The sequence below is a fragment of the Ceratotherium simum genome, chromosome 23 (genome assembly GCF_057802395.1).
Source record: "Ceratotherium simum simum isolate JZ-2026a chromosome 23, ASM5780239v1, whole genome shotgun sequence".
NCBI classification, from domain to species: Eukaryota; Metazoa; Chordata; class Mammalia; order Perissodactyla; family Rhinocerotidae; genus Ceratotherium; species Ceratotherium simum.
The window spans coordinates 41,544,999-41,562,426 of record NC_141922.1 but is presented as its reverse complement, the minus strand read 5'-3'; the positions used below and the strand labels follow the sequence as shown (position 1 = coordinate 41,562,426).

Genomic DNA, 17,428 nt, shown 5'->3' with positions numbered 1-17,428 from the left:
AAGCTGACTGAGGTACATAGTACCTTCCGACTGCTCGCTTTAACGGATGTATTAGATGACAGTGGTTTTTGTGAAAGCCCTCACTCACCCACACCAGTCACCATTACAAAGAAATACCCAGGGGTTGGAGAGAAAGCAACCATGTTCAAAACAACCGTGTTTCAAAGCAACTATGTTTTAAACACGATACACCTCATGTTTTAGAATATAAATGTTCCCTGTGATAATTGCTAAAATTAATCAAGGTACCCAAAGGTGTGACTGCCTTTCATGCTGTGTGTGGCCTTACCAGTGGAGGCAATTTTGATTCTAAGGGATCAGACTGCTAAGGATTGGTCTGTGCTCTATGATTGTTGCTGCTGCGTGTTGCTGAGTTGGGTCCCTGTACAACTTGAGTGTCCTATATTACATGTCGAGTTAAACATAATGGTCCAATGGTAGGTCCCTCTCCATTATATGACAAAATGTGTAAATTCTGTATTTTAGAGGTCAAAGTAGACAAGTTGCTTTGCTTGTGGCTTGTCTTTAGGTGTCAATATGGCAAGACAGCTTGTGGGTCACTGCTCTGTCAGGTAGAAGCTGCCTCTAGAGAAGATGATACTTTACTCTGCCCATGGATTTTGATGAAGCTGGCTCTGGGCTTGCTCCCAAGGCTGACAAACCAGGTTTACTTTGGGCCAGGTCTCAGGAGGCAGCTAGGGAGGAAGGTCACCACCGCCCGCTATCGTTTGGAGTTGCACTTTACCTCTTGCTCTTCTAACTTTCACTCAGCTAATAGCTGGGTTTAATTTATTTTCTGAAAACTGTTTCAAGGAGACTGTTTTGCTTGCCTTCTTGGAGTTCCCAGAATGAGGATATAGGTTCATCAATATCTTGGTTAAAAATTAAAAGATTTTAGAGTGTCCCCTTGTCTGTTTTGGGGCCTGGCAGAAAGCCTCCTATTCACTGCAAATAATAAATGTTTCATCTATTTTTGTCTTCTCCTCTTTGTTCTCTACGTGGGAATGCCTTTTTCTTCATTTTCAGGCTATTGAAATCTTCCAAGGCCCACTTAAAGTTTTATCTTATAGGAAACCTCCCAGATTTCCCCAAGTCAGAATTAAATATTGATTTATGTTATTATTTTGTGAAATTTTACTTTGCATTTTCATTTAGCACTTTGACATTGTGTTCTTTTTAAAGTTATTGTTTACCTATTTTTCTCCCCCAGATTACACAATTTTTGAGGATAGAACTGGAACTTAATCAAATTCGTATTGTCCCCAATGCCCAACATGAAGCCCTGTCCAGTAGGAGGGCTGTAAATTTGTTGAATGAATTTGAATCTTTTTTATTTTTTTAATTTTTAAAATTTTTTTTTGTGTGAGGAAGATCAGCCCTGAGCTAACATCTGCCAATCCTCCTCTTTTTGCTGAGGAAGACTGACCCTGGGCTAACATCCGTGCCCATCTTCCTCTACTTTATATGGGACGCTGCCACAGCATGGCTTGACAAGGGGTGCGTCCGTGCGCGCCTGGGATCTGAACCCTGGGCCGCTGCAGCGGACCGTGTGCACTTAACCACTACGCCACCAGGGGCCAGCCCCTGGATTTGAATCTTTAAGGCTTGTTTTTCCATGAAAAGGACAATGCACAATTATAATATTCTCTGTAAACAAATGGACACTCAGGAAGGACTGCTCTGATGTTATTTTATCTGCCTTGCCATGAATTTGCAATTTCCTTACCACTTCAGGCCAAAACACTGAGTTTCCAAGAACAACTGTTTTCCCTTCTCCACAACTGAGTTCGGAAAAACCAGCCATTCCACTGGACCTAGTTATCTTCTATAGTGCACTCAGTATGAGATTACATGATAAGAGTAAGAAGCTGGGCTCCCTTTTGGGTGGGGCTGGAGTATTTCCTGTTTGGGGGTTAAGACTTCTGGAATCAGAATCAATTTCCTAAAACATACCACGTTGAATTGAGCCCCAGAGACGTGTTTTGCTGTCTGTAGTCTGTTCCTTTTAATGGTAGAAAACATTACAAAATTCTCACTTCACATCTTCCTATTCTTAACTATTCTTGGGAGGAATCAAATCAGAAGAGATTGAGATTGGAGTCTCTTTATCAAATTCTCCGTAGAATAAATGATCTGAACCAACACCACAGCAGTCAGTATGTTGTCTCTGCAAGGAGACCGCAACAGTAATTATGCACAGGGTAAGTCGCTTAAAAAATAAATTGATCAATTTTGAAAATTAGGCGTGGAGGTAAGAAGGAACCTGAGGATTTTTATACTATTTTTGTGATATAATCAGCTGTAGCCAAGAGAGTCACTTTATAATATGAATATTTTTGGCTTTAGTCCCACATTTTCTTCAGAGTTAACTACCATAATCCTTTTCATTAGTCTGACAGAGTCTGATGACTCTTGTCCTAGAGTGAAGCACCCCTCCCAACTCCCCTATTAATAGATTGGGACCTAGTGTGATAACAGCACTCTTATTTATGAGCAAGATCCTGGGTAGACTAAGAAAGATAACTGAGGCAGACTTTTATATGCTTATTTATTTTTCCTTCTTAATCCTCTTAAAATGAAAATACTGAGCTTTTCTCTTGATATATTTTACATTTGTGAGGAAAGATAGCAATGCAGTTAATAGGAGGAGCATGACCCTTGGATTCAGACAACCAATAATTCAAATCTCAGCTTCAATACCTTGTAATTGTGTAAACTTAGTTCTCTACACCTGAGTATTCTCCTAATAACTACTTTGCAGAGTTGCTATAAACATTAGTGTAAACAATAGACACTCAAATAGAGCTATTATTATTATTATCATCAATTATTCTGACCTGCAGAAACACACAAGTTCCTTGGAAGTATACATATTTGGAGAGTGGTTAGAGATGGGGTATTAATGTAGTTTTATTTTTTTGTTTTTTTTCCATTCATTCAGTATATGCATGTGTATATGTGTGTATTTGTGTCTATGAGTGTGTGTGTGTGTGTGTGTGTGTGTGTGTGAATTTTACATATTATGTGTCAGGCAACATTTCAGGCACTTTGGTAACATTAATGAATAAAACAGACAAAAATTTCTACCCCCTCATGGAGCTTACATTATTGTATTGGGTGCAGCTAGAAGCTGATAAATTCTATGGAAAAGTTAAGCAACATAAGAGGGATAGGGTGTTGGGAGTGGGTTGCAATTATAAATAGGGAGGTCAAGGCAGGCCTTACTGTGAATATTACATGGGTTTTGTTTCTTAGAGGTTTTCAGGTGCTATCATTTAGAATGGGAGAAGGGGAAGAATAGAGGAGAGTACAGGAAAGAATAGGAGCTTGCTGATTTGGAGTAGAGCATAAGTATTTCTTTTATGTAACATGTGTCAAAACACAAACTAATAGAGAAGAGTGAAGTTTTCCAGATGGCCTAGTTTTATTTTATTCAATTTGAACCAAAATCTTCCTTAAATGCTTTATACACACCCTGCCTTCCCAAACGATGGATACTGAATCCAGTCCACCTGGTCTGTGCCTGCTGCAGGAGGTCATCGCTGTGACTGTTGCGTCTGTTACTGGACTGTCAGGAAGCAAGGCCCTCAGGGCCAGCTATTTTCCCACGTGATGGCTGAGCCTGCAGTGATTGTGAATTCTACGTAGTAGCTACTACGCTCATATGGCTATTTAAATTTAAATGTAAATTAATGAAAATAAATGACATTAGAAATTCAGTTTCTGAGTCACATTAGTCACATTTCAAGTACTCAATAACCACATATGTCTAATCACTACTGTGTTAGCACAAATATAAAACATTTCCAACATTGCAGAAAATTCTATTATTATTAGTTATTTCACGTGTTCCTGTCTCTGACATTGGTTTTTGTGGTATCACTATCAGCTTCCAAAATGATCTCTTCCTTTTGATTAGTTGTTCCTCATAGTTTATAGGTTTAAATTCTAAATACAAGACTTAGAATTTTGTGTAAAGTAAGAGTAACTAGGCTCTAAGAAAGAGCTTTGCTATATTCAAGTACCCAAGTTTTCATACTTGGCATTGATATTCCTATTCTGACTGCCCCAAGGCCTTTTTTACTTGGTTATTTGTGCAGCTGTGGTCTGGGTGATAAGAGAATCAGACTGCTGAGTTATTGTGGGACTTCTATGGAAATGCTTTAGACCCAGTCAATCGTCCCTTATTTGGAGCAGTGCCATTCAAGAAGTGTTTTTTGACTGATTGCCTACATATACACCAAGCACTGGGCCTACATATACACCAAGCACTGTGCTAGGCCCAGGAGATACAAACAAAAATGAATTTGGCCCCAAACCCTGAGGAGATCACAGTTAAGGTGGTAGAGAGAGTCATAAATAGGCAGAGTTTCCTTGTCCAGGGCCCAGGTATGCCCAGCACACTCGGAAAGTCCGGAGGAGGGTGGTGCATGAGTCAGCCTTCCCGGGGGGTAGGCAGGAGGGGGATCAGACAAGAGACCAGAGGCCAGAGAATGCTCCCTAAAGGAGTGATTCTTAAATGGCATCCTGAGGGATAAATAGATGTTAGTCACGTGATGAAGTTGGGAGAATGGGGTCAATAAGATATGATGTACTATAGTCTGAACAAAGACACTGAGGAGTGAACTAGCATGGTGAGAGCGGGAACTTTACCTTTAGTATTGATGGAATTTAAAATAAAAGGGAACCTGTGTCTGTAGAGATAGGTTGGAAGTGACGGGTTTTCAGCAGAGATGGAAGAGGGGCAGGGGGATGGTGACATAGGCTGATCTGACTTTTTAGCGGTTCAGGTAGTTCACTCTGGCAGCTCTGTTGAGGTTAAGTTTGATGGAGCTGGGCTGGAGGTTGGGACACCAGTGGTGGTGGGTGGAGGTAGAAAGATTCATAGCAATCCAAAAGAGAAATAATGAGGGCCTGATGTGAGAGAGTGTAATGGGGTGGAGCAGAGGACCTGGGTTCAGTCAATATTTAAGGGGTATAATTATCAGTATTTGAGGACTGATTAGATGTGGGGGATGAAAGAGAGACGAAATCAGAGATGACTAAGCTTTCAGGAAAACATTAATTTGAACTATTCTTCCAAGTTCATGGTGATAGGTTTTGACCTATAGCTGCTACGAGTGATTTGCTTTGGCAATTGTATCTAGGTTAGGTTTTAGCTCTTCAGGACTCCATCACTTTCTCATTTGTTAAAAGAACTTGAAGCATAGACCATAGTGAAGTACCACCCTCATATGACTTTAATTTTGGCCTATGAAAATTTATAGAAATTTGGCTTCATTTCTAGTGGCTCTAATCCGGATGCCAAAATTATCACCTTGCTGGGACATCCCTTGGATGGACCATTGAATATGTTATTTATTAGGAACAGCTGAAAACCATCATCAACATTCCCATACTATGCCAACAATAACGCCAGTCAAATTTCAAGGTAACTCCAGGTTTCAGAAAGTTATGAATCTCAAAGTCTGTCTAGCTGAACCCTTATTTGTACTTTTACACATATTTATCATGTGAAAAAGCTAGTGGCTTCTTTACTCTCCGTGATTGTACATTGCTTTTTTTAGATTATAAATTAAGTTCTGAGTTCTGAATGTTGGTGGAGACATGTTTATAGATCAGTAGTCAGTCACTTTAAAGTAAAAGTACGAATTCAGTCTGGATGGTGGAACCGAAAGTAGGAGAGGAGCCAGTCAAAAGCGTCCATTATGATGAGGCCTATGTTGAAAGCAAGAATTCTCTCATGCCTGCAGTGCATTTCAAAAGGATTTTCCAAGTAACAGTTAATATTTTAATGATGTCTGTTAAGCTTCCAGAAAAACCTGGTTCTCTAGTTTGCCAGATTAAGAAAGTAGGCCAAATGTATGTTGATACTTCGGTTTTTACTGACATATTTCATGACTGCATGGCTAAAGCCACAAAACAGTAGGCGCCTGCCACTTTCTTTTAGATAGTTATATTTAGCCACTGTATCTGGCCTTTGTTGCTAAATATTTTTTCCTTGTCACTCTAACTGCTCCATCAAATTGGATCTTCAGTAGTCTGGCAGATTTTGAATGACTTCTTGGAAGCTGTGAAACCCTGTTCCCTAATCAGGAAGATCTGGGCAGGTCTTACAATATGAAGAAAGATGGCACATCTCTTCTAGTGACACAACAGGATTATAGGACAATTACACATCTTCACAATTTTTATCTGAAGAATAGTAGTATGGTTGGTGATGAACAAGTACTGTAAATCGAGAAGCATGGGAAGTTTCCACATCCTTTAAGAGTGTTTAGTATAAAGGAAGAAAGAAAACAAGCTGTCTTTTTGTGGTTCTTGGGAGAGGTTACATTAACCATTTGTTAAAAGTTGGATTTATGAAGACCATTGGCCTCTAAGAACATTCTTCATGAACTGCCATCCTTTGTTTGATGTCAATGAAGGTTGTTTAGCAACATATCAAAATAGTTTTATGAAAAGATAAATATGTGTTTCATTAATCCCAAGGGGAGCTTTCTGAAATGCATTTTCTTTATAAATAATTAGTGTCATTCTGTGAAACTCATGACTTCTTAGGGTGGGAAAGAAGGAAAAAAAGCTATCTTTTCAAGCAATTTGTGATTTAATACCAGCTGGTCAAGTGAGTTGAAAAACCGTATGTTATATTATTTTGAATGCCTTTTTGCTCTCTTGGGAAACTGGCTAACCCCCACAATATTTCTCCCATGGCAAATGGCTCTGAAACTTTGATCTTCTCAAACCCGTTTGCCAGATGTAGCGGAGAGAGCATGTGTGACCTTTTGTGTGCCAATTCAACCTGGCTGATCGGAAACCATAAGTTAATCTTGTATGACTTTTATTTCTAGGCATTACAGCAGAAGTTCTGGTGGTGACCTCTTTTGATGAACTGCAGAGAAGGGCCCCAGAAGCAAGAGGGAAGATTGTTGTTTATAATCAACCTTATACCAACTACTCGAGGACGGTGCAATACCGAGTCCAGGGGGCGGTGGAAGCTGCTAAAGTGGGGGCTTTGGCATCCCTCATTCGATCTGTGGCTTCCTTCTCCATCTACAGGTTGGTCATTATCTTCTGAAATATTTTAAAAAACTAGGGTTTTTCATGAAAGAGTAGGCTTTATGAAATAAAAACAAACGATTCAAATGAAAATACTGATTGTTCATGGAATTTCCCCCCATTCCACATTTGGTCATTTGTTTGTAATATCTTCTTTGGCCTTTCCAGGATTCCAAGCATCATTTGTGCATTCCTTTAAAAAGCTTTCCACATCCTTGATGATCCCATAACATTCCTTATATAACCAATATATTATGTATTTTCATTGGAGGGAGAATTGAATTCATGTCTGTGTTTCATCAAAGATTCCTAATGACTTCAGAGGAAGCCAGGCTTTTTTCCATTGTTGCTAGAGAAGTGAAATAAAATAAAGTGGATAACATGATGGGGGTCATCTATTGTATAATGGGAAGAGTTGAGGAAGCAGAGGACCTTGATTATAGACCTGGTTCTGCTCCTGAACAACTGTGTGGCCTTGGAAATATTCTTAAACCCTCTGGGCCTCAGCATTCTCCTCTATAAATCAGTGATGATGAAGAATAACAAACTTACAAAATTATTTTAAGAATAAATGAGGTAAACCTTTTGAAAGATATGTGATTATCTATAAAGGTCTATATAAATGTCTGGTGGTATTGTTTGAGGGCAACATAAGTTTTGTTTTTTTCTTTGTAGTTCTGATTGAGGTAAGTATGAAGTGCTTTATTGACCCTCAGTCTTAGGATGAAATTCAACATTGCAGTGGATAAAAGGTATAAAAATTGACTCGCGGACATTTGGCCTAGTTTAATAGCTACACATGGTAGTGTCACACATTAAGGATAAAATATTTGAGAAACATGGATAAAAGAAGCACCATTTTAGTGTTGTCACCTGGTCTCTCAGGTAAAAAAACATGAAAAAATAATTACAAATAGGGTTTATGTGGGTCTCAAAACTAGATTTTTAGTATCTATTGTAAAGGAAAGTTTATTTATTTTGCACAATTGCTGTTTGGAGCTGGAGACACAGCTGCTTAACCTTAATTAGCACCCTCCACCCTTGAAAATAAAGTAATTGAGGAGGAGACATTAGCAACTAGGAAACCACTCAGAAGGGAGTTGTCCAAAAGTGCAGATAAAAAAGGAAAGGGACATATTTCTTTTACAGGGATAAGGTATCTTCCCAGGAGAGGAAGATGGGACATGTTAAAACCATTTGTTAGAAGTTTTATGAGAGAAAAACTAGTTCCACTGATGTCATAGTGCTAAAAATAATGTTCTTTGTAGAGTCTTTAAAGGTTTAGTGACTAGTGAAATAATAATAGGGCCATATTCTTTCGGATGGTTAATCTTCCCAAGAGGGAAGTCTTCAAATGGCTAGCTTACTTCCCAGAATACCTCAGTCACTCCTTAGGAAAACATACTGAGCAAGCTGTGGTCATTCACCCTGAATTTCACTGGTCGTGAGACCTAAATTATGGAGCTAACCTGTTGCTTTGTGAGACTGGGTGATTGCCAGAAATATTTATTTAAGAACTGCTATTCATAAGACTAATAAATTCCCAGGTGATTCAATGCACTGCAATCTGCCAGGGCTAATTGGCATTTTTTTTTCTGGTGTAATGAAGACATCTGGAAACCCAGGCTATAAGCTAGGAGCCCCAGAAGAGTTTTGTCCAACATAGGCCTTAGAAATCTGTTGTTTGCCTCAAAGATTTGAGGTGAGCCATTTGTAGTGTGTATTAAAAATACATTTTTCTTAATATTTATAGATCTGACTGATTATAATTTTTATTAATTTTATAGCCAACCATATTTCACTGGAGTCTTGACATTTATAACTCCATATTTTCAGCATTTATAAATACATAATAACATTGGCCTTTACATAGTACTTTAGAATCTTTCACGTGTGTCATCTTATTTGTTCTGACAACAACCCAATGGACCAAGCAGAAGGGGCATTATTGTCCCCGTTTTACACATATGGAAATAGAAGCTCAGAGAATTCAGCATATTAACACGTTTAAGTCTTGCATCCTGAAAAATAAAAAACAAAATGAAACAAACTCTTTGTCCACCTCTAGCTAGTTGTTTCTTAGAGCCAATTTTCCTTAAATAGTATTTTATATTCCTATCTCTAATTCTTCATCTCTCATTCACTCTGTAGACCTTTTTAACCTGGCTTTTGCCAGTACTGACATGGAGCTTGTTAAGGTCACAAATAGCTGCCTAGTTGTCAAATATAATGGACATTGCTCAGGCTATCTCCTTATTCACCTCTCTGAGGCATTTGTCACTATTGACTGCTTTTTCAATATCCTTTCTCTTTGGCTTCCATGATTTCTTTTTCATATTCTCTCTTTCTCTCGCTCTTTCCTTCTTTCCTACTTTCCCTCTTTCTTCCCAATTTTTCTGGCTTCTCCTTCTGAATATTCTACCTGAGCAATCTCATCATGCTTATGACTTCAACCACCATCTATACTGTGACACTTTCCAAACCCACCTTTCCTCTCCATACCACTGCCTGAGCTCTAGGCCCGTACATCCAACTACCTGCTGATTCTTCTTCTGGATGGTCTATAGCTATCTCAGTTTTTTTCAAAATTGACCTCATCCTTTCAGCTCTTTCTCCTGCATTTTCTGTCTTAGTGAGGAGACTGCCATCTATTCTGCCTTTTAAGTTAGATGGTCCTTGATTATTTTTTTCTCTTCCCTTATCCATCATTTCTAGTAGTTACTACATCTCCTAGGTTCTGCTCTTTATCAGGCATTTCAACAAATATATATTGAGCAGCTCCATTTCCCAGCATCACTCCACATCCTAGTTTGCAGGAATCACTAATACTTTCCCAGTGCCCCACATTTCCTCAAAATTTCATGACTTTGCATATGCTTTCTCCTCTGCAACTGTCTATTCCCTTCCTCACTGTCTCACACTGTCCTTCAAGATTTGTTTTCAGTGTTTCTTCTTCTGGGGAGCCCTCCTTGATATCTAGCTATAGCCCAGGTCAGCTACCTCTTTTTAGTATTCCTACATCATCCTGTGCATACTCTCTATCATAATGTCTTAGGGGTAATTTTGGTTCATGCTTTGGTAGGGTAGACTAACTGTTGTAACAAACAACTTCAAATCTCAATCACTTAACAAAATAGGAGTTGATTTCTTGCTCACATAATAGTTCCAAGAGAGTGTTTAGCAGGTGGCCTTCTGTTCCTTTCCATCTTGTGGCTTCATCACTTCTAGATCTTAGAGTTCTCTGCGGTGTCCTCTGCATCCAACTGGCAAGTAAGGAGATAGAGAGAGAAAGTCCATAATCAAAAGGGAGGTTTTCCATGGCCAGGCCTGGATATGGTATACCTCACTTCTACTCTCATTTTGCTGGCCAGAATGTAGTTATGTGGAGGCTGGGAAATTTGTTCTATCTTTATGCCCACAGTGAAAGGTAAATGAGTTTTGTGAACTGTCCAGTCTGTCCCAATTGCCTGAGTCTACACTAGACTGTAAATTCCAGAAAGACATGGATTATATTTTTTTATCTCTGTACCCCCATCATCTCATACAATGTTTGTTACATAATAGTCACCCAAGAAATGTCTATTGAAGGAACTTGTCTGAGGTCCTAGAGTCAATCGTGGCAGGACTCTTACGATGAACCATGTGACCTGATTCCAAGTGCTCTCTGACCAAACTGTGTAGCCTCTGTATAGTAAGTTCAAAACAACTTGAACTTTTAGGGCACTTTGCTCTGTATTTGGAGGAAAATATCCAGATGCCCAATATTCCAGATTAGATCCTTTTTCTGCCACAACATTCATGAGCAATGCTGTTTTGAGTTGCTGATTGGATAAAACAGTTCCCTTCTCTCTGACAGATGTTTCACCCTTAGCTCTAGGGGAGTGGGTGATATTGTATTCTGTCTAGGAATTGCGTAGAAGTCAGCAACACTAGAGAACAGAATATAAATTGTAATTTGTTGCTGCTTGACTTCAAAATTAGAGAATCACCTAAAGGAGAGGAAATGTGTTTTATTTGACTTGACACTTGTCAGTGCAATTATCAATATTTGTCAGCCATTTGGAAGTACAACAGTCACAGGGTGACATGACAGATGTCCTCAAAAGACATCTGTAAAAAGCCCATTACTTATTGCCAGCATTAGCTCCAGGTTCATTGTTGTTATTTCTCTATATTCCCATCATTAGTGTTCTTGTGCTCAAACTAACTTCAAAGAGAAGATTTTTCCATCATTGACGCTTTTATAATGACTTTTCTTTTGTTCACCATTGAGTATCAACTGGGACTCCCATTAGATCTTTTTTAGTTTTTCTGTACGTAAAATACCTTTTGCCTTTTTTATAGGAAAGTATTTTAAGGATAAATGTAATCAATAAGGCATTTAAGTTCTGTCGAGGAAACCTTCTTTATGGAACCATTTATCTTACATTATTTCTCAAATGAATCATATTTTTTTAAGCAAATATTTATTGAGAACTTACCAGGTGCTCAGAAGTTGCCAGGCACTAGTGTTACTAAGATAAATTAGACATGTCTTTTTTTGTCTCTCAGAAATATTCTATCTGGCTAGAAGAGAGGAGGGTAAGCTTAAAATACCAATTACTAGTGTAATATATTTTATATTTAGTGATAAATGCATGATTAGGGGAAAGGGATGAAGGAAGCAAATTAACATTTATTAAGTACCTACTTTGTACTATGCTTCTCTGAAGGCTTAAATAGTTTGTTTCAATTAATTCTTTATGCAACTCAATAGAAGGACATATTGGTATCTCTCTTTTACTGAAGGAGAAACAGGTTCAGAATGATTAAATGGCTAGTCAAGTTACACAGCTAATGAAAGAACTAGGATTCATACTCAGAGTCTCTGGTTCTAAATTCCAGGCACTTTAGATCACACCAAGCAACCTAGAGAATTAATGCTGTAAGACTTGAGAAGAGGTAGCATAAGTCTGATTAAGGCTGGCTTCATTGAGAATGTGGGGTTTGGGTGTACTCAATGAAAAAGTTGAACCTGACAAAGGGAAGGAAGATGGAAGGACATTCTATACATGATCAAGGCAAGAGGGTGGAGTGCATGATGCACTTGGGTAATACACAAGTAGACCAGTTTGGCTGGAGCCAGCAGGTTTCATGGGAGATCAGAGAAATGAAATTTTGGGGTGAGAGGAAGACACCACGTTATGAAGAATCCAGAGTTCCAGACTGGGGAGCTTAAGTTTAATGTGGAGGAAATGGGGAATCATTGAATGTGTTAGAGTTGGGGGATGATGTTTTAGGGCAAAGTTTCTCTAAGTATGGTCACTGGAACACCATCCTCAACCTCGCCTGGGAACTTTTTGATATGCAAATTATTAGGCCCCACCTGAGACCCGTTACGTTAAAAAAAATACTTGGGAGTGGGGCTTGGTGTTTAACCAGCCCTCCAGGTGGTTCAGATTTGGGAACTTCTATTTTAGAAAGATCCATCTGGTGACTCTTCATAGCATGCTTTGAGAAGGAAAGACAGGATACTGCTCTAATAATGGAGATGTGAAATAATGAGGGCATAGATGATGGCAGTGGGAATGGAAAGGAAGAGACAGCAGGTGGGATAGTATGAAAAAGTGATCAGAACTTGGGGACTGGTTTCACTTGAAGGGGGGAAGGAGGAGGAGTCAAAGTTTATAGTAAGGCAAGGATCAAAAACTATGGGATGAGTCTGTGTTCAGTTCAGTCCAATATTTAAAAATCATGAGTTTTACATAAAAATAGGGGTTTGTGGTTTTTAGAGACAAACCAGATCTGGTGACATCTGGTATATTCTGTAAGGCAAACTTTAGCTGAGTGGATTAGCCACCAAATTCTTTTCGTTGATGGGATGTACCCTCTCCAGTCTGCCACAGTTTCCCCATTCCCTCCACCCAGCTTGGGGACTGGAGAATGGTGAGAAATATAGGGGTCAGGAGAGGGAGCTGATTTGGAGGCAACATGACTAGTTTGGTTTTGAGACATTTTGAGTTTGAGGTGACTGTGAGATAGTCCCATTAATCTGTTTTATATATTTTGAAAGAAAAGCAGTTAAGTATTTCCGTTTCTCTATTATCCACTTTTTGGATTACCCAAGGGAATTTAAAATTCTAGGCTGGCTTCTTTGCAATGCAGTATACCTTGGGACTTCTGCTTCCTGCTTTTTCTACATGCCAGCTCAAGAATACAAAGTAATTTTTATACTAGCCCAAGTAAAATGTAATTCAGAAAGTAACTCTATTGAGTCCAAATTGTCTGTTGTACGCCCATGGCCAATATACATTTTTTTTCTAGTTATTTTCTCCATTGCCCCAGATAGTTGAACCACACTGTAAGTTTTAATCAGCTGAGGAAGCAGAAGGCTCTCCCTTCACTTTACTGTGAAAATTGCATCACCACGCTGGGTAAGAATTCATTGAGGTGGGAATGAGTTGTTGATAGAGCTTGGCTCTGTAAATACTGCTGGTTTATGTTGTATATCACTGGCCTTTGTGTACTGCGTCCATAGAGTACAGTGAGGAGGAGGAGGGAGAGAAGCAATCCAGATTGAAGATGACTAAGATCTGATTGAACACTCAGCTGGAGAGAGGGCGATGAGTGAATCCAGGTGATGTTATGGAGTGTCAGAGAGGGAGAATGTTATACCATCTGGTAAGAGAGCTGTGAAAAGGTATATAAATCAATCCCTATAATGAAACTTAATTAATACAGAGTCGATAAATGACATAATTGAAGCATTGGTTGGACTACATCGGAGAGTTAAATAGCTTCAAAGAGGGCTCTGATTAAAGCCATTACAATTTATAAAACATTCTTCATCTTAAGAAAGCATCTTGATGAGATTTAACGTGAACATTTTTGTAATCAGAGGGCCAGCTTAAAACATTCAGAGCAGAGGTGAAATGTCTTAAGAGGTCTATTTTGGATGATTTTTGAAAGCCAGTTAGTCTGAGAGAGTAAAAAAGCTTGTCTTCTCCCCCACAGTGCCCCTACCGCCCTGCTTTGTTTTTTAATGGGAGAAAATTAATGCTGCTACTTCACACTTAGACTGTCTTGGATTTTTGATGTCCCGGTGGTTTGGTTCTTCGGTATGACCTTAGCATAATTAGCTATCAAAGTTGATTTAAATTGTTTTGAAATATTGTTGCCATTTGGGGGGCATTTGTGCCTGCTGGTGATTATGAAATCAGGAAAATACCACTGTGACTCAAAATGGTGCAACTGGGCCAGCCTCAGTTAGTAGGTTCTTTTCCTTCCTTCTTTTGTTTTTGTGTAATTCACTCTGAGGCTCATAACAAATGCACAGTAATCAAGCAGAATGCCAATTCTCATCATTTATGCACGTGGAGGGCCACTGTGCTCCCAAGAGGGGAAACCAGAGAAGACCCACACTGAACGCTGCATTTTTTTCCTCCTCATCATGCTTTTCTTTCCCCTTTCTCTGATTTTTGAAAGGCAGATTCTTTGTTTAGAAGGCCTTTGTTAAAAATTCCAAAATGTTCTTTAATCACTGAATTCTTATTATTGCTTCAGGTGGTGCAACAGGCACGCTGCCTCCTAAGGGATAGAGGCAGGCAGTGTACCTTGGAGCCCCAGATCTGGAGTCGCAAGGCCTGGGTGCGACCTCACCAGATGTACGACCTTGGCAAATTGTGTAAACTATGCCTCGGTTTCATCTGTAAAATGGGGGAAATAATTGTACCTTTTTTCCTGGCAATTTGTGAGGATTTAATGAGATTAAATTAAATGAGATAGTATTGCCTGAAATACAGTAAGTTTTACATACACGTAAAGTGCTGTTATTATACAGTCTGGTTAGTTAATAACTGGATATACTTACTGAATAAAAGAGGAAGGAAGGTAGGGAAGCATGCAGAGAGGGAGGGAAGGAGAAAGAAAGGAAGAGAAGAAAGAAGGACAGAAGGAAGGAGGGAGGCGAGAGAAAGAACTTGATTTAATTTTGCTCTTGTAATTGCAGCTCTCTGGTTGGGAGACAACCCCTAACATCATATTGCCATTTTGATCTCCGTCTGTTCAGTTTGTCCAAACTCTTTTGGGGTTATGTGTTTCCTAGTCTGTTTCTCTCCCTGGATTGGAATTTCTCCTGGGGACATACTGTGTGTCTTGTTCACCTCCGTGTCCCCAGGGCTGTGCACAATACCTGGCACCCTGTAGTGCTGGAATGAATGAATAAAGAGAGTTAGAGGCAGCCCATCTGGGTTGCTAACATGTAAATTCAGGGTGTCACCATTTCACATTCATATATGTTGAAGAATAATATAGACGAGGTGACTAATCTTTTGAATTGCTACTTATCAAAAATAGAATCTCTGGAATCTGAGAGGAGACTAGATAGTTACATAAATTTTGGTAAAGTATTACAAACTGCATGTTACTATGGTGTTTTGTGAGGCTACTATAATTAATGGTCTGTTTGCATTCCTGGTATGGACTGTCATTTTTCATCTGCTTATAACCTTGATACAAAAATTTATTCTTTTTTTTTTTATAATTTTATTTATTTTTTCCCCCAAAGCCCCAGTAGATAGTTGTATGTCATAGCTGCATTTCCTTCTAGTTGCTGTATGTGGGACGCGGCCTCAGCATGGCCGGAGAAGCGGTGCGTTGGTGCGCACCCGGGATCCGAACCCGGGCCTCCAGCAGCTGAGCGCGCACACTTAACTGCTAAGCCACGGGGCCGGCCCCAAAAATTTATTCTTGACTGCTATTTTCATTTATAATTTTAAAATGTTTATAAATGTTCACCCTCTATTTTCCAGCTTTCTGATTATTGAAAGCACAAGCTTAAGAAGCACATCACCGTGGCAAGTTTTTCTGAATCTCTAGTGGTAAAAAGAAATTAATGCATTTTGAATTCATGTGTCAGGATTATGACAATGTTGTTTGCTTATGCAATGCCCTTTGAAAAATGTCTAGTGTAGCATATGAACCAAAAGAATCCTGAATAGCCTCAAGTCAGTCTTTCACTATTGCATGTGGTTTTGTTCTCTCTCTCTCTCATCAAAACTAAAGAGGACTTCTAAAGTCCTTTTGCATCCAAATGACCCTTGGGCTTCTTTAAACACCTGGAGAAAGTTCTAGCCAGAAGGTACTACCAGGAAGATGTGGAGACTAACAAAGGTAATAATATAGATAGTGGGATTTGGAATCAGACAGACCTGGATTCAGACATAGGCTTTGCCACTTGGAGGTTATGTGACCTTATGTACATTACTTAACCACTCAGAGCCTGTTTCCTCATCTGGAACATGGGTAGAATACTGTTTACCTCATAGACTTGTTGAGAGAATTAAATGAGATCAAGCACTAGACATGGAACCTGACACGTGGGAAGCAATCAATGAATTATAACTGACATCTTCATCAGGGCCATTATCATCATTTTCATCGTTAGATATGATAAGACTAAGCAGTAAATTGATGTGAACTGACATTTTAAAAAGCAGCAGCTCCAGAACTCTCCTCAGAGTGGGCTCCAGAGGCCTTGGTTCTATTTATCTCTTGATTTCAGGAACCTGCTCTTGTAGTTTCCCTCAGTCTTTGGCTTAAAACTCTGCCCTGTCTTTTCTACCCTCTCTGGTCTCACCTTCAATGCTTGATACTGTTCTTGCATGTAGTGCCAAAGATGTGGTGACTCCGACCAGTGATGGGTGGCCAGCTGACCAAGATGCAGCAAGTGTTCTATTTTAAACACTATCCAAGCTATTGTCCACCTCGGGGCCTTTTCACTCACTAACCCCTCTATCTGGAATGCTGTTTCCCCAGCTTTTTGTATGGCTGACTCCTTTTCAATCTTCAGATGGTGACTGAAAGCTGTTTTCCTGAAAAGCCTTTCCTGACTATCCTAAGTAGAGTAGCATTCTCCCTCAAATTCTTTTACCTAGCAGCTCCTTGTGTGCTCAGAGCCCTAATAACATTCGGTAACTTCTATCTACCTGCTTACCTATCTATCTACTTGTTTAGTATTCTCTCCATGAGAATATAAATTCTGTGGACATGTCTTTCTTGCACACCATTATATTCTTAGTGCACAGGAGATTGCCAGGCACACAGCAGATCTTAAAGAGATGTTTGTTGAATGAATTACTATTAAAAACTCACCTAAGATCAAAAGAATAGAAAACCAACTATAAATGGATATATACTGAATCATGTCTATTTTCTAAAGCCACATTCTAAAGTGTCACAGATTTTTTCCCAACTTTTTTTTTTGGAAAAATATCAACGTATGGTAGAGTTGGAAGAGTATTAAATGACACACATGCTCTTTATCAGAAATTGCCTAACTTTCTCCAGAGAGGTGGCACCATTTTACATTGTCGTTAGCCATAGGGGCGAG

The 17,428-nt window shown here is 39.2% G+C and overlaps 1 protein-coding gene across 4 annotated transcripts in view; it reads left to right on the top strand.

Moving 5' to 3' along the window:
* CPQ (carboxypeptidase Q) overlaps positions 1-17,428 on the top strand; it is a 583,418-nt gene that overhangs the window by 138,098 nt on the left and 427,892 nt on the right. For all 4 annotated transcript variants that reach the window (XR_015555979.1, XM_087447610.1, XM_087447609.1 and 1 more), the window contains exon 3: positions 6,852-7,059. Coding sequence is in view for 3 of the 4 variants with exons in the window: in XM_087447610.1 (XP_087303736.1) it covers positions 6,852-7,059 (208 nt within the window). In the remaining variant the exon portion in view is untranslated. The remainder of the gene's footprint in view (positions 1-6,851; positions 7,060-17,428) is intronic.